This window comes from Fukomys damarensis, unplaced genomic scaffold (genome assembly GCF_012274545.1).
Source record: "Fukomys damarensis isolate Sample0158 unplaced genomic scaffold, DMR_v1.0_HiC HiC_scaffold_36, whole genome shotgun sequence".
NCBI classification, from domain to species: domain Eukaryota; kingdom Metazoa; phylum Chordata; class Mammalia; order Rodentia; family Bathyergidae; genus Fukomys; species Fukomys damarensis.
In genome coordinates this window covers 36,471,939-36,492,825 of record NW_022900948.1, presented here as the reverse complement: position 1 = coordinate 36,492,825, position 20,887 = coordinate 36,471,939, and the positions used below count along the sequence as shown (strand labels likewise).

At 51.4% G+C, this 20,887-nt stretch overlaps 1 protein-coding gene across 2 annotated transcripts in view; it reads left to right on the top strand.

Annotated features, from left to right (window-relative positions):
• The window catches only part of Phf19 (PHD finger protein 19), a 22,300-nt gene extending 1,563 nt beyond the window's left edge, over positions 1–20,737 (top strand). The window contains exons 1-15 of one of the 2 annotated variants that reach the window (XM_033759094.1): positions 667–745; positions 2,164–2,364; positions 2,837–2,918; positions 5,386–5,481; positions 5,962–6,062; positions 6,578–6,726; positions 8,435–8,530; positions 9,241–9,309; positions 9,426–9,546; positions 11,017–11,084; positions 12,331–12,492; positions 13,021–13,108; positions 13,927–14,012; positions 16,264–16,359; positions 17,885–20,737. In XM_033759094.1, the coding sequence (XP_033614985.1) occupies positions 701–745; positions 2,164–2,364; positions 2,837–2,918; positions 5,386–5,481; positions 5,962–6,062; positions 6,578–6,726; positions 8,435–8,530; positions 9,241–9,309; positions 9,426–9,546; positions 11,017–11,084; positions 12,331–12,492; positions 13,021–13,108; positions 13,927–14,012; positions 16,264–16,359; positions 17,885–18,227 (1,803 nt within the window). In that variant the 5' untranslated portion in view covers positions 667–700 and the 3' untranslated portion in view covers positions 18,228–20,737. Of the gene's footprint in view, positions 1–666; positions 746–2,163; positions 2,365–2,836; positions 2,919–5,385; positions 5,482–5,961; positions 6,063–6,577; positions 6,727–8,434; positions 8,531–9,240; positions 9,310–9,425; positions 9,547–11,016; positions 11,085–12,330; positions 12,493–13,020; positions 13,109–13,926; positions 14,013–16,263; positions 16,360–17,884 lie in introns of those variants that run through there. The other variant, XM_010602932.3, reaches the window with a different exon arrangement.
• The last annotated feature ends 150 nt before the right edge of the window (positions 20,738–20,887 follow it).

The window sequence follows — 20,887 nt, the reverse complement described above, 5'->3', positions numbered from 1 at the left end:
CTCGCTTCTCCCTGCACGCGCCCCCCTTTCCGCAACCCCGCTGAACTCTGGAGGGACGAGCGCCCTGGGGGGTTGGAGTCCTGCGGGCCGCGCGCCTCGGGGACTGGGGCGATCGGTGCCCTCAGAGCAGCAGGAACCCTATGGGGGTTCCCAACCCTGAGGACGCGTGGGTGACAGGTCGCTCTCCCTTGCACTCAGCCATTCTTTTCCCTGTGGAGCGGCTGGGAGGGAGGACAGACAGGCCGTTTGGGATTTTGCTCACGTCCGAAGTCAGGCTGCGGCGGGCTGGGACGGGGGAGGTTGGGCGTCGGAGCGACTGAGGAGAGGAGCGCTGGAGCCCGAAGGGGGCACTTCTGCAAGCTTTTTACCCCCCTCCCGAGCACTTTTTTAAAAGCCAACGGCCGCCCTGGGAGAGGCCCTGGCGCATGAATCATCCTCGCTTCCTGCCCCCGCCCGGCCCCGCGCCCCGCGCGCCGGGTGCCGCGGATTTGAACTGGACGGCGACGGGAAGCCGCAAACAGGCATTTCTTTGCAGATGTGTTTGAATCAGCCAATCACGGCCCGCGGGGGCCAATCCAGGAGGATGGGGGCGGGGGTGGGGGCCGCCACGGAGGCCCCCGCGCGTCAAGGGAGGTGCGGCGAACGGGCTGGCTCCCAAAGGCGCAGCGGGGGAGGAAGTGTCAGTTTGTGAACCTGCTGCATGCGAGCCAGGCGGACTGGGACCTCGCAGCTCCCAGGGAGCCAGGTGGGGGAGAAGACAGGATTTCCTATTGCATCCCCTGTCCAGAGCTGGTGCTCTCTGCCCTGGAGAAGAGAGAGGAACTGGAGGGGGGGGGGACACGTGGCCACCCTTCCCTGGGAAGCCACGACCCTGACAGTGTCCTGCCCACCCAAGGACCCCAAACATATTTAAGTTTCACATATTCATTTACATATGCACTGCTGTGGAATCCTCTTACACAATCTCGCAGGAGTGCACACACACAAACACACAAACCCCCATGCAAACATGGATGGGACCCTCCCGATGGACAGATAGCCATGACAGCAGGGGCCCAGTGCCACGGAGAGGGAGGGGACCAGATTAAGAGGTGCAGGGAACCAAGAGCAAGGCTGTTTGGCTGCAGGGAAAAGCCAGGAGTGTAAGAATGCATGGATCCAGGTGAGCCCAGACTGGGGAGGAGTACAGATGTGGAACAGTAATAAGGCCATAAGGTTCCTGGAAGAGTCTGGAGGAAAGGCAGGAAAGCTGGACTGGCTTGGGCGGTGGTGGTGAAATTCTGCACCAGGCTCAGGAAAACAAGTATTGAAGGGGTGGATGAATGAATAGCCCAAGCAAAAGAGGCCTGAGTCCATACCAGGGCAGGAGGATGGAAAAGGCACAGAGCAGAGGTCACTGTGCTGAAGGTTGGCCAGCTGTGACAGCTCACTCGCTGGAGAAGTCTCAGGTGCCTGGGGCTCCCGGGGACTATGGTAGCAGCCTACACAGGGAAAGAAGGCAAAGGGCAGCAGCGCGTCTAACAGGCATGGGAAGGCTGATGGGTTTGGCGGTGTTGCTTAGAGCAAACGTGCATTTGGGTAACAGGATGAGCAGCTTTAAATGCCCCAGAATTGGTGTCCATGAAATCATTCCATAACTGAAAACACAAAAGGGGATCACAAAAGATACAGATGGCCAAGTTTATACTAATTCACAAGCCACTCAGGAGTTTTCCCTCCTAGGGGTGGATGGTGATTGCGGTCAACCCAGAAAACATGGAGCGCATTTGGCTAAGGGAGAAAACCTCAGCCTCTTGGGACAGAGTTAGGGTTCAGGCATCCCTGATGGGGCCTCTGCTCTGCGTTGGTTCACGTTTATTATTCTCATTAGAAGCAGCAGAGTTTAGGGGTGAGCAATCAGGATTTAGGATCAACTTGGCTGATTATGAACCAGGTCTCTGACTCTGGCCCATCAGCCACTTCTCCTTGCCACACCCATTCCCCCATCTGCAAAATGGGAGTCATAATGTCTCCCTCCCATGGGGTTGTCAGGATTGAGTGAAATAATATACGTGCCTGGCACATAGCATTGGTGATAGAAATGGTAGTATTTTTTCTTCCCCTGATGGACTTTCAGGAGCAGGGAAGCAAGAAGTAAAAAACTCTGTTCTCTTTCTCTTCAAGTGTCAGCGGAAGCTGATGGAGAATCGAGCTCTGGATTCAGGGACTCGGGACTCCTATGGTGCCACCAGCCACCTCCCCAACAAGGGGGCCTTGGCTAAGGCCAAGAACAACTTCAGAGACCTGATGTCCAAGCTGACAGAGGGCCAGTATGTGCTGTGCCGGTGGACAGATGGACTGTATTACCTTGGGAAGATCAAGAGGGTAAGGCTTTTCTTTCTGGCTCCTCTTCCCAGGCTCAGCATCTCTCTGTTCATCCCATCTGGTCTTCAGACTAGTGAAGGGAGATTCCCCAAGAGTTCCCCTAATGTCCCTCATTCCCAGAAGCTGATGGTAGAAGGAGCCAGAACCTGGTTTTTCCAGCACCGTCCCTAGGACCAACATCATCCGGCCAGCTCTTTAGAAGGGTGCTCTGAGAACCCACAAAGCAAACAGAACCAGGCTGGAGAGGAGCATAGGCAACCATGTGGCCTGTTAGTCTGCCTCTGACTCTGCCAAGTTGTCCTCCAGCCCCTGGCTGTCAGCTCCAGGGCTAGGAGCACAGAGCTGCTAACTTCTTCCTCTTCTAGCTTCGCCCTGCTTTCTGAAGCACAAGGAAACAAAAACGGAGGGAGAACATGCTCTACTTGGGCTCTTCCCCAGCTACTCTCTCACGTTGTTCCTCTCTGTGCTCCAGGTGAGCAGTTCTAAGCAAAGCTGCCTTGTGACTTTTGAAGATAATTCAAAATACTGGGTCCTGTGGAAGGACATACAACATGGTGAGTATTCCTGACATTTAGGATACTCCTGCCCTCCCCTGTCCTCTCTCTGCCACTACCTTCAGTGTTTCCCTCTCTCCTTCTGTCTCTTATTCTTGACATCTGTCCTCTGTCCTGGTCCAGGAACCTCATACTGCCGCCCCCACCCCCAGAGATGACAATCAGATTACCAGACGTGTGACACCTGTCCTCACCTTCAGTGCTCAGGCTTCATGAGAGAGGCAGGGCAGATGGGAAAATGTTTGGGGAACTGTGGAGAGCCCTGGGACTGGGTCTTAGGCCTGTTTCTTTGCTGGTCTCTGTCTCCTGATGCTCAAAGTTCTGGGTCTGCAGGGAATGAGAATGAGGAGGACCCCCAGCAATCAGAATGTCACCTCAGCAAGTGGAGAAAGCTAGTGAGCAGCTTTGTCCCCAGGGTAAGGAGTTGGGGATGGAGGAAGACTAAGAAAACAGATGGCTCAGTCAAGCAGCATGAAGATGGACATTCCTGGTAGGGCTGGACCTGCTTTCAGGATGGAAAGGGAGCAAATCTAGGGCTTGGTTGCTGCCGTTCTCTCTCCCAAGCACCTGACAGATGTCAGTAGTCAGCCATGACTCTTTTTTGGGGGGATACCAGGGATTGAATTTAGGCCCTGTGCTTGCGAGGCAGGCATGGCACCACTGAGCTAAATCCCCAGCCCAATGACTCTCATTTTTTAACATAGAGTTCCAAGCAACCACTACCAGTCGGAGTTGGCAAGAGAGAAGAAAACTGTTTGCCATTTATCCTTAACAGGAGAACGAATGCAGCCCTTTGGGAGGAAGAGCAGGTTTTAGGGTCAGACCTTGGGTCAAGTTCTAGCTTTGCCCATTACTAGCTGCACAGCCTTGGGCAAGTAATGTCACCTGAGTTTCAGTTTCTTCCTCTGAAAGGAGGTAATGAAAACTCCTGGCATCAGAGTGATTAAAGAGATTAAATCAAATAATCCATGTAAAATGCATATCCCAGTGCTCCTGAGTTACAGCGAAGCAGTTTTTAAAGAACATTACAGTACGAGGCCAGGGATTTGGCTTAGTGGTTCCGCTGCCTGCCTCACAAGCACAAGGACCCAAGTTTGATCCCTAGTACCAAAAAAAAAAAAAACCAAAAACAAAAAAACAAAGGAACATGTTACAGTAAAAGGGGATTCTAAGAAATCTGCCAGCTGGAGACCTCAGATCCCAGCTAGTTGGTGGATCTTTCAAATAGTGCCACCTCGAAGAACTTGTGGCCAGGGAATACTTATTCCTTCTCCCAAATCCACAAGGGTCTCCTGTCCTAGTTACCCTCTTCCTGAAAGCTCAAACACCCAGATGGCAAAGAAATATAGTTCACCTTAGCAGGGCTTGTATAGGAAGCCCACTGCATGCCAGGCACTGTGGAGATACCATAGCTACTGTTCAGTCCCTGGCTGGATGCCTGCTCCTCCTGGGCACCATGGTGGCCCTCTCGTAAGATAAGAGCACAGGTTGGGGACTCTGGGGTTATGATTCATCGCTTCAGTAAGCCAATGAGACCAACAGTGGCACCACTATCTTGGAACACATTCAAGAATAGGAGGCAAGGTCCTTGCTTGGCAAGTTGTTCAACAAATAGGTCTTGAACACCTATTACAGGCCATATTCCAAATGAAGTCCAAGGGATACAGAATAATATGACATCGTTTCTGCCTTTACAAAACATTCAGCCTGCATGTTAAATAAGACAGAAGCACACATTGAAATGTATTCACACAACTCTTACAGACATAAAAGCATTTATTTTTCAATAAAAAAATGAAAGTGATAGGGAATCAGTAGATGAAAAGCAATCCTAAAAGCATATCAACTGGTCACCACATGTGGACTTTATTTAGATCTTGATTCAAAATAACAAAAATCATGATTTTTTTTTTTGAGAGACAGAAATGTGAGCACTGACTGAATTTATTGATATTTAGATGCAATAAAGGCTCTCTTGTTTTAAAGAGTCCTGACCTTTTAAAGATACAACCTAAATGTTTATGGAAAAATGATTGTAATCAAAATGGGTTGGATTGTAGTCAAAACAAGATTGACTGGGAGTAATAATTGTTGATGAAAACAGTGATTATCATTATAACATTATCCCATAATAAATGTTATCTAACATAAAAATGTTTAACAAAATGAAGTATGCAGGAGGAGATACATGATGTGATCAAAAGAACAAAGGATTTGAAGTCAAACAGCCGTAGGTTTAAATCCCACCTCTCCTACTTACTAGCTAAGCAAGGGACTTATCCTCCTCGAACCTCAGTTTCCCCATCTTTAGAATGGGATAATTATAGCAGGCCCCTTAGAAGGGCTGGGCAGACTCAGTGAGGTGGCCTGTGAGGTCCAGTGTGGAGTGGAGCCTTAGCCCTTGAGCTAATTTTAACTCTTCTAATTCCTGTGAGCTGGACCTGACCCAAAAGGACCTCTTTTTCAGCTGGCGTTCCAGGGGAGGAGCCCAAGTGTAACATCTGCCTGGGGAAAACATCAGGGCCGCTGAATGAGATCCTCATTTGTGGGAAGTGTGGCCTGGGTGAGTGGCTGAGCAGAGCACTGAGAAGGCCCTGACCTGTGGGTCCCTGCTGCACTGGCCTCCGATGGGCACCACTCCACACTGCTGCGGCGTCAACTGCCTTCCTGTTTCTCCCTGAGCACCAGGGTGAAAGGGAGCCAGTCTGTGAATGAGGACCCAGGGAGATGACCTTGGGGAAAGCTGAGAAAGTACAACGGGGTGCACAGTTTAGGGCCCTCCCAGGTAGACAGGATGGGTGGAAAGGAAGGGGTGCAGGTGCTGAAGCCAGACCTTGGTGCTCTGCTCACTGGCCAATGCTGTCTTAATCCCCATCCTGGATACCTGCTTGGCTGAATGGGCATCACCAGCCAGTCCCCTGGCAGCTGCAGGGCAGAGCTCCTCCTAGGACTTCCACAGCCCTCCCAGCCTTGCTGCTTTTGGGCCATCTGGCCTTTGGCCACTGCTTCCTCTCGGGCACTCACACCCGCTCCTCTGCCGTAGGTTACCACCAGCAGTGCCACATCCCCACAGCAGGCAGTGCCGACCGGCCCCTGCTCACACCCTGGTTCTGCCGACGCTGCATCTTCGCACTGGCTGTGCGGGTGAGCCCTCCTTCCTTTCCTGTATCTTCCGTGGGGAGCCCAGAAGGCCTTCTAGGCTCCGGCCTGACTGCTGATCACAAACGATAAGCTCCAAGCACAAGAGCCCTACTGGGGCTTCGCAGACAGATGGCGCCCTTCCTCTGACCACTGTTATGTCCTTGGTTAGGTTCCAGAGCCTCTCTGAGCCTGTTTCCTCAACTGTAAAGTGGACGTGGATATGGAATCAGGAGTAGGAGGACCCAGTTAATGGTGCTTTGCCCGTAAATACCACACTCCATGTACATTGGTGATTGTTCCCTTCCATGCTTATTACTGTTAAAACATCATTAATGGAGATCTTTCCGGGATAGAGGTTGAACTTGGAATTGATGAGAAAAAGTGCCTTTTGTTCCTGATTACCTTGGAATATCTGTACATCCTCCAAGCCCTGGGCAGCATTTTCCTTAGTAGCCATGCGGTGACTTGTGTGGCCCAACTGGGGCCAGCAGGTGACTCGGGCCCTCGTCTCCCCGCAGAAAGGTGGCGCGCTGAAGAAGGGAGCCATTGCCAGGACTCTGCAGGCTGTGAAGATGGTGTTGTCCTACCAGCCTGAGGAGCTTGACTGGGATTCGCCTCACCGCACCAACCAGCAGCAATGCTACTGCTATTGCGGGGGACCTGGAGAGTAAGGCTGAGGGGCGGGCGTGGTGTCATAGCCTCGGTGGGCCCAGCGGGTAGGCTAGCAGGAGAAGGGTCCCCAGAGAGGTGGAGCAGGTTGGAGAGCCGGGAGAGTCGCCAAGAGACCTTGAAGAGTGGGGCCTGAAGGTAAAGCTTTGTGGGACGGCAGGGAAGAAGACCCAAGGTGAGAACCTGAAGATTGTGGTCCGAGGACCTGGCTCCTTGTGGCATCGAAGCACTTGCCCTGCAGCGGGGACCCGGAGTGGGTAGAGGGGAGAGAGCAGAGGTATTTTCTTGGAGCCCCATGGAAAAGAAAGGGAGGAGTATTGAAGAGTAGCGAAGTGCCTAGGCCTCACACTCGGGCCAAATCCATCCAAGATGTCCAGAATCCTGGCTCATTGCAACCCCCCGGCTTCAATCCTCTTACTGTTTTTACCTCATGTGTTGGTTGTGAGCTGATAATTCATATAACGGCTCACAGAGTGCCTGGTCCTTGGTAATCACTTAAAAAACATGAGCTGCTGCTGGTGATGCTCTTGCTGCATGGCAGTTACAATTGCCTTTTCACAGGCAGAGCCAACAGAACTGGGGAGACCCTTTTCCCTAGAGAAGTGCAAGCAGGGGCCCTATCCTGGGAATCCTCGGGAGGGAATTCTTGCCCTGCTGTGGGGCCAGAGCATGACTGATCTTCCCAATCGACCTGGGCCTCCATGAAGCCACCAACAGTTGAGCTTGTTTGTTCTGGCTTACTGTGCCAGGCATTGCGAAAGCAACTGCAGACGTAAGAGGTACTGTCTTTGCCTTCAGGAAACGGCCTGCAGGACCCCCTAAGTCCAGAATCTCAGACTACAGTCCTTATGACAGGAACTAAAGGTCTGAAGGCTATGCTTACAACTCATCTGGGTAACTCAGAAAAAGCACTTAAACTGTTGCATCTCTTAAGTGGGCTTTTAGTTACCTTAATTGCCCATGAACTTCCCAGAGTGTTGGAAGGCCTAATGGATAACAGATGGACGATGCTTACAGAAACCTTTACTGCACTGAGGCAGTGCTTCTCACTGTTTAATGGGTTTTACAAAGGCATCTCCTAGAGGCTACCCCACAAATTGAACTGTTGTGAAGTGGACCAAGGAATCTGCATGTTAACCTGTACCACACCCTGCAAAGAGTAAAAAGGCATTAACTTTTGTTAATGGAAGACGTTTTTGCTCTTTGTTCATAATCAATGACTAATTGTTGAATGGCCATTTAAGGACAGATACAGTAACAGGAGAGTAAAACCAGACATAGGCCTGCCCCCAGGTGGCTTACAGGAAGCCATCATGCTTCCATGAAGTATCTCTGGCAAACCTGTCCTTGTCAGTAATGTTTGGGAAGCAGTATTGGGGGCACCGCCCAAAGAGGGGGCTCCAATGTGCCATGGCAGGAAGAACATGGGCATTGAAGTTGGGGAGACTGGGGTTTGAATCGCCATCCTCCACTTGCTGAGTGACCTTGAGCTAGCCATTTTAACCCCTGACTCATCTGTACTATGGGGACAGTGGTTCACCTTTTTGGTTTCATCCAATGAGGTGGCATGTGTCTAGCTCCCTGGACATGCCCTGGACTAGCCTAAGCATTCGACAACAGGCAGTTCTCTTCCCTCTCTTCTGGTGGAGGGTGCATCTTTGTTTATGAGCCTCATGCCTAGCTGACTGCTTCTTCTGCCTCTCCAGATGGTACCTGCGGATGCTGCAATGTTACCGGTGTAGGCAGTGGTTCCATGAGGCCTGCACACAGTGCCTCAATGAGCCTATGATGTTTGGAGACCGGTAAGTGCTAACTGGGTCCAGCTGGGCCTCGAGGGTCAGGTGACAATGGGACAGGAGGGATGGCAGAAGCAAACAGCTGCAGATTGCCTGCCAGGCTCCACACAAGGTGGGGGGCAGTTATGTTAACCCATAGCTGTGTACAGGAAGCAGCTCAGGGTAAATAAGGCCCCAGCTCTGCAATACAGTGTGCTAGACTGCGTCCCTAATTGCCATTGGTTTGTGGGGTACCTTAGGCAAATGCCACCCTTCCCAAGTCCATCTCTTCAGTGGTCGGGAAGAAGGAGTGACTGACACAGTCCCTGCCCCAGCTCTGCCCAGAATTGTAGGAGCCACTGGGGAAATGGATGATTTCTAACCAATGGGACTATGCTAATGGGAGACGTTATACACGTCAAACCAGTTACTACATGTTTTTGGTTGTTGTCTTGTGTTGTAATTGTGTGTGTCGAAGAGGGTGACCACTGCAGCTGACCTAGCTCAGCTCGCTCTCTGTGAACTCAGCTGCACTCCAGGGCAGTATTTGGGGGAAGGGGGTTAGAAGTAAGGGCATATTCTTTGGTCCCTGTGCTGCCCTGTCCTTATCCACCCCCAGCCCCAGAGGCCACCAGAATGAGAATGCTGACTGTGGGAATGCGGGTGAGGGGTGAGGGGCTGGCCTAGGGTAGGGTTCCGAGCACCTCCCACTACAGGCCCCTTTCTGCCTCCCACAGGTTCTACCTGTTCTTTTGCTCCGTGTGTAACCAGGGCCCAGAGTACATCGAGAGGCTCCCCCTGCGATGGTGAGAGGGTGGGGCTTGGTTCAAACCCGCCTCTGTCCTTTCCCATTTTCCCAGTCCTCCTCTCTCCAGTTTGCCCTGTTGCTCACCCGGCCCATCTTCCTTGCCCTCTGGCCTAGGGTGGATGTGGTTCACCTGGCCCTCTATAACCTGGGAGTGCAGAGCAAGAAGAAGTACTTTGACTTTGAGGAGATTCTGGCCTTTGTCAATCACCACTGGGAGCTCCTACAGCTTGGCAAGGTATGCAGGGTGGCAGATGTGAGTGGCAGGAGCCAGGGAAGTCTGTGCAGGCCCTCACAGTGCAGGGATAGGGTCTAGGTGTCTCCCTTGAGCTGCTGCACCCTTCGTTCAAGCCTCTGACCCAAATGTTGACCGTGGGCAGTTGTAGCCTCACCAACTCAGCCCCTGGGATCTAGGCCATTGGTCAAATCTGGGCAAAGCAGGGGTTTTTTTTATTGTGGCGTCTGAACCTCTTCAGATTCCCTGTCTAGGATGGAGTGTGGAGTGGGCCTGCCCCCTGCTGATCCTGTTCTGAACAGTGTTCTCCAGAGGCCAGGGCACCTCAGATCCAGCAGTGAGGTAACAGAGACTCTGAGGATGTCAGCTGGAGAGCAAGTTGCTGGTAGTCAGCTCTTGGGCTGGGGCCAGGCTAGAGCTGGAGCCAGGACCTTTCTAACCACTTCCACCATGGGATGCGTCCCTTGAGCCCCACTGCCACCTTCAGAATCAACTTTGCTGCATACAGAGCCAGGCATCTCCACTGTCCCAAACTTTCTTTGATGAGACAGGAATAAAGAAAAAAGTAACCTTTATGCTTGGCAGAAATTTTACATAACATCTTCATTTACCTATTATAAAGCCTTTAAATTGACAGTATTTTTTAAATAACTTTTTTTCTGATTTATAAAAAATTCATACATGTTCCTATTAAAAAAAATTTAAATTGGCAAAAAGCATTAGGAAATGGACCTAAAATCCATATTCTTGTGCCACACTACCTAGAGATAACTAGAAATATTGTATAGGTACCTTTCCTTCCATGCATATTTTTTGTTTATATGATACAGCAGTATAATTTTGAGTCATTTTTTTCAACTGACATTACATATTTTCCTATATTAAAGAACCTTTGTAAACATTTTAATGGCTATATCAATTTCCACCAGTTTACTGGTTTCCTTACTATTGAGTATAGTTCCTTTCCCCCTCTATTTGTCCAGCACAGTAAACAATTCTGTAAAGTTTTTGTTACCAAAGTTTTGTGTTGTGTCCCACATTACTGTGTATCTTTGTTGCTGTTGTTGCTGTAGAAGAGATCAAACCCAGGCGCACTCCACCACTGAGCTACACTGCCAGCTCTCACTTTTTACTTTGAGACAAAGTCTCACTAAGTTGCCCAAGTGGGACTTAACTTTCAGTCCTGCCTTAGCCTCCCCAAATGCATAGACCTCGTGGAGAACCATTCCTGGTTGAAAGTTATGAATGTTGTTAAAGCTCTTGAAAAATTTAGGCCGAGAATTTACCTCGCCATTTACACATTGGGAAATGGGTTCAGAGAAGTAAAAAGATTTGTCTGAGATCACGAAATAGGTCAGTGGTCCTCACCTGGAGGACTCAGGAACTTCAGGAGGGGCAGGCGAAGGGAAGTGTGGGGCCTCTTCAGATTCCACAGGCAGTGTCTGACTGGCCTGCTGGCCTGTTCTCCCTTAGCTCACCAGCACCCCTGTGACAGATCGAGGACCACATCTCCTCAACGCTCTCAACAGCTACAAAAGCCGGTGCGTGCAGGGATGGAGAGGATGCCTCACCCTCTGACAGGAGGACCTGCAGTCTTTTCCTACTCACAGCCTTCACCCAAGCTTTGCTCCCTGCCTGTCTTCCTTGCCTTCTCTTTGACTGAATCCTTCCTTCCCTTTCTCTAGGGTCTGGGGAGCAAAGAGAATCAGAGTTCTTCCTTTGCCAAGCACCCCAGCATCCTGATTCATCTGGGTACTGAGCTCAGGTCCATATGGGAGCTCTGAGTCCTGCACTGAGAATCCCTCCTGCTCAAGCCACCTAGGTCCTGGGTCAGGCACTGAGCGGTCAAATCACCATCTCTCGGGTGGGCCGCAACCTCCTAACCCATCCCCCAGCCCATGTCTTCCCCTTCAGAGCTTTCAGAACCCACAGCCCTCCCCACAAGCACCACAGGAAATGCCTTGGCTATTCAAGGTGTAGTCAAGGAATATTTGGGTATTCAAGGTCTTTTTATGAGCAGGCACTGCCTATGTCTTTATCATTGTCCCTTTTGCTTGTGTGCCAGCCTCTATGCCCTTGGCTCCTCACCCAGTGCCTTGGCTGGCGCTCTTCCCTCTGCCTGTGATGTTCTTCTATCCCATTTAACCATCTGTTCCATCAAGGATAACTCACTGAGCTGCTGCTCTGTGTCGACCCTGTACAGGTCTGAGCCACGATGGGGAGTAAGACACACTTCTGTGAAAGTGTCCCAAACACCTTTAGTGAAATGACCTGCTTCTACTTCTCCTGGTTGGGGGCCCTGCACAGCCCACTCCTCAGTATGTAGCCCCTGGCCTCGCAGTGGACAGGCCCCTGAGGGCAGACCTGGGTCTGAGCCATGTCTACAGCCTCAAGGCTGCTCAGCTAGTGTTGAAAGGAAGAGGAAGTACCTGGCGATGCCTCTCTGGTTTTGAAGGAGATCAGAGAACAGAATGAGATGGAATGTGGCTGGACACCAGGAGTTCCACTGTGAGCTGAGGAAGCCCTTCCTGTAGGAGGCAGCCTTGGCGCTGGTTGAGGCAAAAGGGATGAGAGGAGCAGCAGGAACCACACACTTGGAGGAGTCAATCAGCCACATTCTTGGCTGAGACTCCCTCATTCGGGCTTGAAGGAATCAGTGTCCCCTAAGGCCACTCTGATTAGCTCAGGGTTCAAGGGAGCCAAGAGGCTTGTCTAACACTTGCACCCAAGCTCCCCACAAGGATAGACTGACTGACCTCAGGGCCTTCCCTCCTCGTCTACCCCCAGGTTCCTCTGTGGCAAGGAGATCAAGAAGAAAAAGTGCATTTTCCGCCTGCGCATCCGCGTCCCACCCAACCCTCCGGGGAAGCTGCTACCTGACAAAGGCCTGGTACCAAGTGAGAACAGTGCCTCCTCTGAGCTGCGTAAGAGAGGAAAGAGCAAGCCTGGGTCAGTGCTTGGGGACCTTGGGCCAGGGCTGCAGCCAGACTCGGGTTCTCTGCTCCCAGCTCCCACACCCAGCAGATGGGCCACGAAGTGGGCCCCATGCGGTCTGGCGGCATCCAGCTAGTCCCAAGCTGCAGGCACCCTGAGAGGGCAAGTTAGTGGCCCCCAGACTCCTCCACCACCGCCCCTATACCTCACTCAGGGGAAGCCAGATCAGTGACCTAGCCTGCTGCACTAGGACCGGGCAGAGAAGGGGACATCTGAGTGAGCCGAAGCACCCTCAGCCTCCTGGCTGAGCTTCCTGGGTGTCGGGACACACACAACTGAGGAGTACCTTTTCTTTTTCCACTCAACAGCAGCCCCGCTAGGACTTCCTGTGCCTCCCTCCCCAGGCTGCCTGGGGAGGTGCTGCCCAGTGCCATCCTTCTGAGCCCATCCCCACTCCCACCGCTGGTGCGGCTCCTCCCGCTGGGCCACCCTCTGGCCCTCAGGCTCTGACTGGGCCATCCTCTCCCTTTTCTGTCTCCACAGTTTGTTGCCTCACGAATTCCAGCAGCAGAAAAGGCGAGTTTATAGAAGAAAAAGGTCAAAGTTTTTGCTGGAAGATGCTATTCCCAGTGTTAGTTTCTTGTTTTCTTACTCTCCACTCTACACGCAGGGTCAGCACACATTAGGGATTCCTTCACAGACAGCAAAGTCCCCAAGGCCCAGGGGACTGTCTCGGTTCCTATCACAGTGACACACAGAAAAGCCGAGCACGCCTGAGACCACTCCCTCATCTCTCTAAGATCTCCTGAGAACCCAGACAGGGCCATGTAATATCCTAGGGCTGGGGATTAGCTCAGTGGCACCACACCTGCCTTGCAAAGGCAAGATCCTGAGTTCAATCCCTAGTACCAGGAAAAAAAAAAAAATCCTTGGCCCTGCTGAGCAGGTGGGGAAACTGAGGGAAGGGTGGGGCAGTGACTTTCCTGCAGTCACACATCAAGGCAGAAGCCAAGCCCAGCCTAGAACCAGAACCTCAGGGCACGTCTTCCGAATTCTTAATGAAGCCCCCCCTGTGAACAGTAATATTAACCATGCTCCTCTCCCTCACACTTTACAGTTTACAAGGCACTTTTATGATCAGTATTTAACTCCATTGTGCTTCCTGACACCTCTAAGTGTGAAGCAGGGAAGGGGTTATTGTCCCCATTTTGCAGTTGGGGTAGCTGAGGCCCAGAGAGATCAAAGTGGGCTGGGGACAGTGCCAGGACTAGAACTGGCTGACTTGGCTCTTTGGTCAGGACATGGAATAAAGAGGAGTGGACAGGTCTTAACCTCAGGAGCCCTGGCAGGACAGTGGACAGCTTGTGTGGCCCTCAGCCGGGGAGAGGGTATGTGGGGGAGGCAGATTTGACACGGGCTGACACATCCTTCTCTTTCCTGTGTCCACAGAGTGACTTTACTTCGGCCTGGAGCACCAACCACCATCTGGCCAGCATATTCGACTTCACGCTGGACGAAATTCAGAGTTTAAAAAGGTAGCGGTGAGGGGCCCAACAGAAAAGGCTGCTCTGGAGACTGGGAAGGAACTGACAGGGTGGCTCACTCCACCCCCCAGCAGTGGGCACTCTGAAAGTGGGGCCTCCTTTGGGGTTCTTCTGGAACCCCCAGTTATAGGCTCTTTTAACACTAGAGCGTTCCTGCTTCCCAGAGCAGCTGTCACTTCAGGCACTCTCTGCCTCACACAGCAGACTGAAATCCCTGTGGTTACTCCACCCTCCTGATGCAGTTTGATTCCTCTCATCTTTGCTCATGTTGCTCTCTGTCTAAAATGCTCTGTGCCCTGCTGTACCCCATTCAGAAACTCAGGAGCCTGCTTCCTCCAGGTGGCCTCTGCTGCCCTCCTAGCTGTACCGGACCCTTCCTGTGTCTGCCCGCAGCACCTCAGAGGAGGAACTGTTCCTTTTATCATCTTGTTTCCAATGTCACTGAAGCTCATTCAGTGCTTTCTGGAGACTATGGAATAAGGAGAGGCTTAGATTTAGACAGATCTGAATTCTCCAGACCCTGCCTACCAGTGTTATGTGACTTTAGTTAAATTCCCCAGCTCCTCTGAGCCTCCTCATGTTTTCTCCAAATAAGATACTAAAACGGAAACTCTTGATCTGTAAAGTGTCACTTGGGTGTCTTAGGGCTCGTTTAAGTATTGTCACCAGTGCCTCCATCACCACTAGGGGACAGTGGGCAGGGAAGGCTTTCTCAGCTCGTAGTGAGCAGGTGGGGAAACTGAGGGAAGGGTGGGGCAGTGACTTTCCTGCAGTCACACATCAAGGCAGAAGCCAAGCCCAGCCTAGAACCAGAACCTCAGGGCACGTCTTCCGAATTCTTAATGAAGCCCCCCCTGTGAACAGTAATATTAACCATGCTCCTCTCCCTCACACTTTACAGTTTACAAGGCACTTTTATGATCAGTATTTAACTCCATTGTGCTTCCTGACACCTCTAAGTGTGAAGCAGGGAAGGGGTTATTGTCCCCATTTTGCAGTTGGGGTAGCTGAGGCCCAGAGAGATCAAAGTGGGCTGGGGACAGTGCCAGGACTAGAACTGGCTGACTTGGCTCTTTGGTCAGGACATGGAATAAAGAGGAGTGGACAGGTCTTAACCTCAGGAGCCCTGGCAGGACAGTGGACAGCTTGTGTGGCCCTCAGCCGGGGAGAGGGTATGTGGGGGAGGCAGATTTGACACGGGCTGACACATCCTTCTCTTTCCTGTGTCCACAGAGTGACTTTACTTCGGCCTGGAGCACCAACCACCATCTGGCCAGCATATTCGACTTCACGCTGGACGAAATTCAGAGTTTAAAAAGGTAGCGGTGAGGGGCCCAACAGAAAAGGCTGCTCTGGAGACTGGGAAGGAACTGACAGGGCGGCTCACTCCACCCCCCAGCAGTGGGCACTCTGAAAGTGGGGCCTCCTTTGGGGTTCTTCTGGAACCCCCAGTTATAGGCTCTTTTAACACTAGAGCGTTCCTGCTTCCCAGAGCAGCTGTCACTTCAGGCACTCTCTGCCTCACACAGCAGACTGAAATCCCTGTGGTTACTCCACCCTCCTGATGCAGTTTGATTCCTCTCATCTTTGCTCATGTTGCTCTCTGTCTAAAATGCTCTGTGCCCTGCTGTACCCCATTCAGAAACTCAGGAGCCTGCTTCCTCCAGGTGGCCTCTGCTGCCCTCCTAGCTGTACCGGACCCTTCCTGTGTCTGCCCGCAGCACCTCAGAGGAGGAACTGTTCCTTTTATCATCTTGTTTCCAATGTCACTGAAGCTCATTCAGTGCTTTCTGGAGACTATGGAATAAGGAGAGGCTTAGATTTAGACAGATCTGAATTCTCCAGACCCTGCCTACCAGTGTTATGTGACTTTAGTTAAATTCCCCAGCTCCTCTGAGCCTCCTCATGTTTTCTCCAAATAAGATACTAAAACGGAAACTCTTGATCTGTAAAGTGTCACTTGGGTGTCTTAGGGCTCGTTTAAGTATTGTCACCAGTGCCTCCATCACCACTAGGGGACAGTGGGCAGGGAAGGCTTTCTCAGCTCGTAGACTTCCAAAGCTGGACGAGTAGAACAGGTAAGTGTGATGGTGGGAAGCTCAGCTGGTGGCCTCTGCTGGGATGAAGGATACATATTAGAGGGACAGAAAGAGGCCTGATGTCCTAAGGAGCCCCAAGAGCCAAACTGGCAGGACCTTGCTGGGCCTGGCTAATGTCAGGTTCATGTTTTCTCCCCTCTCAGTGCCAGCTCAGGCCAGACCTTCTTCTCAGATGTGGACTCCACCGATGCCGCCAGTACCTCCGGCTCCGCCTCCACCAGCCTCTCCTATGACTCCAGGTGAGCTCCTGGGGTCTATCCTTCAGGTTCTGCAAGTACTGCTGCCCCCGCCCCCCATACTGCTGCAACCTGTGAGGCTCATTCTGTGCATGAGACTCGGCTGGTGGACCTCACCCTCTGCCATTGTGAGAACCTGGCCCTGGGCTGCTCTGATTCCAATGACCAGGGCTTAGGATAGGTGGAGGCTTAGGATAGGCGTTCAGGCTCCATCCCTTTGGAATGCTCTTTGTGAGCTGCAGAATGTGCAGAGACTCCTCTGGCTGATTTCAATTCTGGAGTGTTTTGGCCTAAGACTGTTTCATTCTAGGGTTCTTGGCCTTTGCATGCCATGGTTTGCAAGTCTGTGCCTCTCAGCCTGCAGGGTCCCCTGCCCCTGGTCCTTGGCTGTCTGAATCTGGTATCTGTGTTTCCTTCATATCTGTCTAAGGGAAAGAGCCATTTATTTGGGTGGAGGTGAGGATGGCTTCTCGTAAAGTTCAGTCTGGGAAGGAGGACAGAAATCCCAGATACAGTCTCTGGCAACAGCTAATTGTAACACCATCAGGAGGGTGGTGCTGCAAAGCACAAGGATTTCTTCTGCACTCAGGTGTGTCTAACTGTATTTTAGGATACGTAACGCCACTGCAAAAGTGGAATTAAAAGTGTAATGCATTTAAGGGTATACAAGGGCATTGCAAAAGTAGAACTAAAAGTGTAATGCCAATAGAGGCATGTCTGGAAGTATCTCTTCGCCTCCAAACACCTCAGTCTAGGTGTCTTTTTCTATTTTCTCCATAATTCTGTCGTTTTTCAGTGTTGGCGATTGAACACAGGGCTTCGTGCATGCTACGCAAGCAATCTACCACTGAGCTATACCCCTAGCCCTGTATTTTAATGTCTTTCTTCCTGTTTCTTTGGTTCTCACTAATGCTTCAGGTCTTGACTTCTAAGTATTTGTGAATGTGTACTTTGCCTCGTGTGCCCATTTCTTTAATACCTCTGCCTGTATGACACGAGAGTCTTTACTTCATAAGCCCTACCTCTATCCCTACTTGTATACACCAACTAGCTCCAAAGAAGTCCAGGTGAGGGACAGGGCAGCCTAATAGGGCCTCTCTACTGTACTGTGTCAAGAGGCACAGAAAATGGCAGGAACTTACCCACACTTGTACAGTCCTGGACCCCAGATACAAAGAGCACACACTTTAGAGTCAGACTACCTAGGGGCCGGGGATTTAGCTCAGTGGTTCCACCACCTGCCTTGCAAGCACAGGGACCCAGGTTTGATCCCTGGTATCAAAAAAACAAAAGCTTTCTAGAGTCAGACTACCTAGGTTGACTTCTGGCTCTGCCACTCCCCAGCTGTTCACTTCTCTGCAGCCTCAATTCACCCCCTCCCTTACAGGATTATCATGAGGATGCAGTGAGATAAATCCATGCCCAGGATCTGACACTGTTCCTGGAACCTAGAAGATTGCTCAGGGCAGGAAACCATTAGTTGTTCCATCTCATTCCCATCGTCTTGCTCTTCCCCTGCCTGATATAGACGGACAGTTGGCAGCCGCAAGAGGAAGCTGGCAGCCAAAGCGTACATGCCCCTGCGGGCCAAGCGGCGGGCGGCTGAGCTGGGTGGACGCTGCCCTTCGGACAGCAGTGCCGAGGGGGCTTCTGGCCCCGAGCGGCCCGATGAAGGCATCGACAGCCATACATTTGAGAGCATCAGTGAGGACGACTCGTCTCTGTCCCACCTCAAGTCCTCAATCACCAACTACTTTGGCGCGGCTGGGAGGTTGGCCTGTGGGGAGAAGTACCAGGTGTTGGCACGGAGGGTCACGCCAGAGGGCAAGGTTCAGTACCTAGTGGAATGGGAAGGGACCACCCCTTACTGAGCGCCCCTTGGGTGGATGCCAGGAGCCCTGAAAACCAAAGGAGGGACAGCAGAAGCCATAGGATCTCATATTCCCCAGGCAGGGGCTGGGGAGGGAGGCAGGACCGAGATGCAAGTGCCTGGCCAAAGGCCCCCCTGCCTGCTCACCAGGCCAAGGCCAAAGCCTGCACTGCTGCTGTGCCATTGTTCTCGGGCTTACCTGGGCCCATCAGCCCTGTGCCTGGGTCTGAGGTCTTGCTGGCTCTCTTTCAGTGTCTCTACACACTCCACACCCCTCAAACTCTTCACTAGTTCCTCCGAATTTGCGTCCCCTTGGCTCTGTAACCCTTTCTCCTTAGGCCCGATCTTTTTTGTCCCTGAGGCTCCATCCCTGCACTTCTCACCCCTTTTGGGTGTGTTTACACATCCTCCACATGCACATCTGTCCCTCCACTAGAGTCCTTCGCACCTGACCCCTGGACAGCAGTCCTCCCTGGAACCCAAGGGAGAATGTCTGAAAGTGGAGCTTCTCTCCCTCCCTTTCTGCCACTTCCTCTTGGAAGGGTTGGGGGACATCTCTGGGAAAACCCATGTGGCGGAGACACTGGGACCCAGGACCTGGGGAGTAAAGAGCTGGGTGTCTGCTGCAGAAGACATCAGCATCAGGCCCCATCTCAAGGGAAAGCAAAAGTGGGGGGAGGGGTGGGGCCATTGTTTTTGCTGCTTCCGGAGATATTAGAAACTGACTCACTTGATTGGAAAATGGAAAGAAGTGCCTTGATTAGGGCTGGAGGACAGGGGCACCAGACTGGTACTAGCCTTGCCAACTGCTGCTGTGGCCTCCAGCTTGGCTGGTTTTTGCAGATCACCAGCTGGAAGGCGAAAGGAGGTAGAAGAGAAGCAGCAGCAGGACAGCAGGCCTGAGAAGCTTGTTTTTCCATTACCAGAACCACCCTGCTGCCTGCCTGTGAGCAGTCGGGGGTCTCTGACATAGATTAGACAGCCTCTGCCTTAAACCTGAACTCCTACAGTGCCTTTCAAAGGGATCTTGCCTCTCGAGCACAGCCTGCTTACTTTCCTCTGCTTCCTCGGCACAGCCCAGGCAGGGACAAGTAGGCGCTGGACCCAGATCTCAGCCCCACAGCTGCTGTCCCTGAGCCCCCCCAACTGGGGCCAGGTGGAAGAGGAGCTGGGATCCAATCTGTGGCTTCCTGCTGGCCTCAGAGCACAGCAAGCTCACAGGCCTGCTTTCAGACTCCTGAGAAAGCCAGATGTGTGGGGCCTGTTTCAGCACCTTCCCTACTTGGGCTCCAGGGAGACTCTGGCCCTGAAGGGGGCCCACTTGGGAAGACAGCACAAGGCCTAACAAGGTCACCTGACCCCTACCCCAGTGTTTCCTTCATACCAGATAATAGCTGCATTACTGCCAACTGACCTTATAACCCTGTGCACCTTCTAAAAGATCATGGTTTTGAATTGCTGCTTTTAATAACATTTGTTATATTAAAGTTATAATTGATGTGTCTGGTTTACAATGTAAAAATTCCCTTTGAAAAATCCTGTTTTCCTGATAGCAGCTGTTGGACAGCAGAAGGAACTGGCTCTGGTTTCTGCTGTGGCTTTGCGTAGGTTAAGCTTAGGGGGAGGGCTGGACTCTGTCCTCTGGCCACCCCTCCACTCCTGCCTACAACATTCAACAATATTTCTGTCCTTATTGCCAGAGACAATACTTGGAAACTTTACTTGAGTCCCTGACCCATGGGGGGGGCATGGATTAACTGAGGAGCAGGAAAGATGGGAAATGAACTCAGAAATAGACCCCATTAAAATGTGTAAAATACAGGCACTACAAACTTGGCTCACTACACCCAGACAGTTCTAGAAACGTGAACCAGTTCTATGGTACAACCTGGCTGTGCTGGTCATAACCTGTAACACTGACCATCCCAGCAGCACCTGGCTCCCCACATGTTGGGAGGGAAACTTCACACCTTACTGATTATTACTTTAAGCCTGTAAGTTTAGGGTAGTTTGGAGAGAAACACAGATTAAAGGGGTAAAGAATAGGCCAGTTGTATAGAAAGGTGAAAGCCATGAGATTAGTTGAATTCTAATAGTTCCAGGGGTGAAATGTAGCCTATTAATCCCCACTGGAGGGTCTAGTTGTGTTAATAAGAGGTGCCTTTAAACATCTGCATTAACTACCACTCCTGCTGCTTCAACCTTTTAGTCTCCTTTGGCATAAAACCACAATGGCAGCTGGGATGGGAGGATTATTCATTCCTTTGGCTGAAATAGGTGGAATGAAAGAAATGACTTGTGCTAGGTGTTGAAAGACCTCAGTTGTAGCCCAAGTTCTGGTCTACCGTGAACAACACTCAAGCCTCCTAAAGCCTGTGACCACCTGGCCTCCTCTGTGATCTGGACCAGCACTTGCAAATTCACAGCAAGCATTTACCTTTGGGGTTTTGGAACAAGATATTAGAATTCTCAGAAATTCCCCAAACTCATTCTTAAGGTACTTTATTCCTTATACTTCATCATTATAGATATCTGAAAATATTTTAATAAAAAAGATATATTAAGATTAGTAGTATTTACTGCAGAGAAAATTTAAAAGACTAGAAAATACCAAGAAACATCTACTGGATGTATTCAAATAGTAATGTGGTATTTGAATAT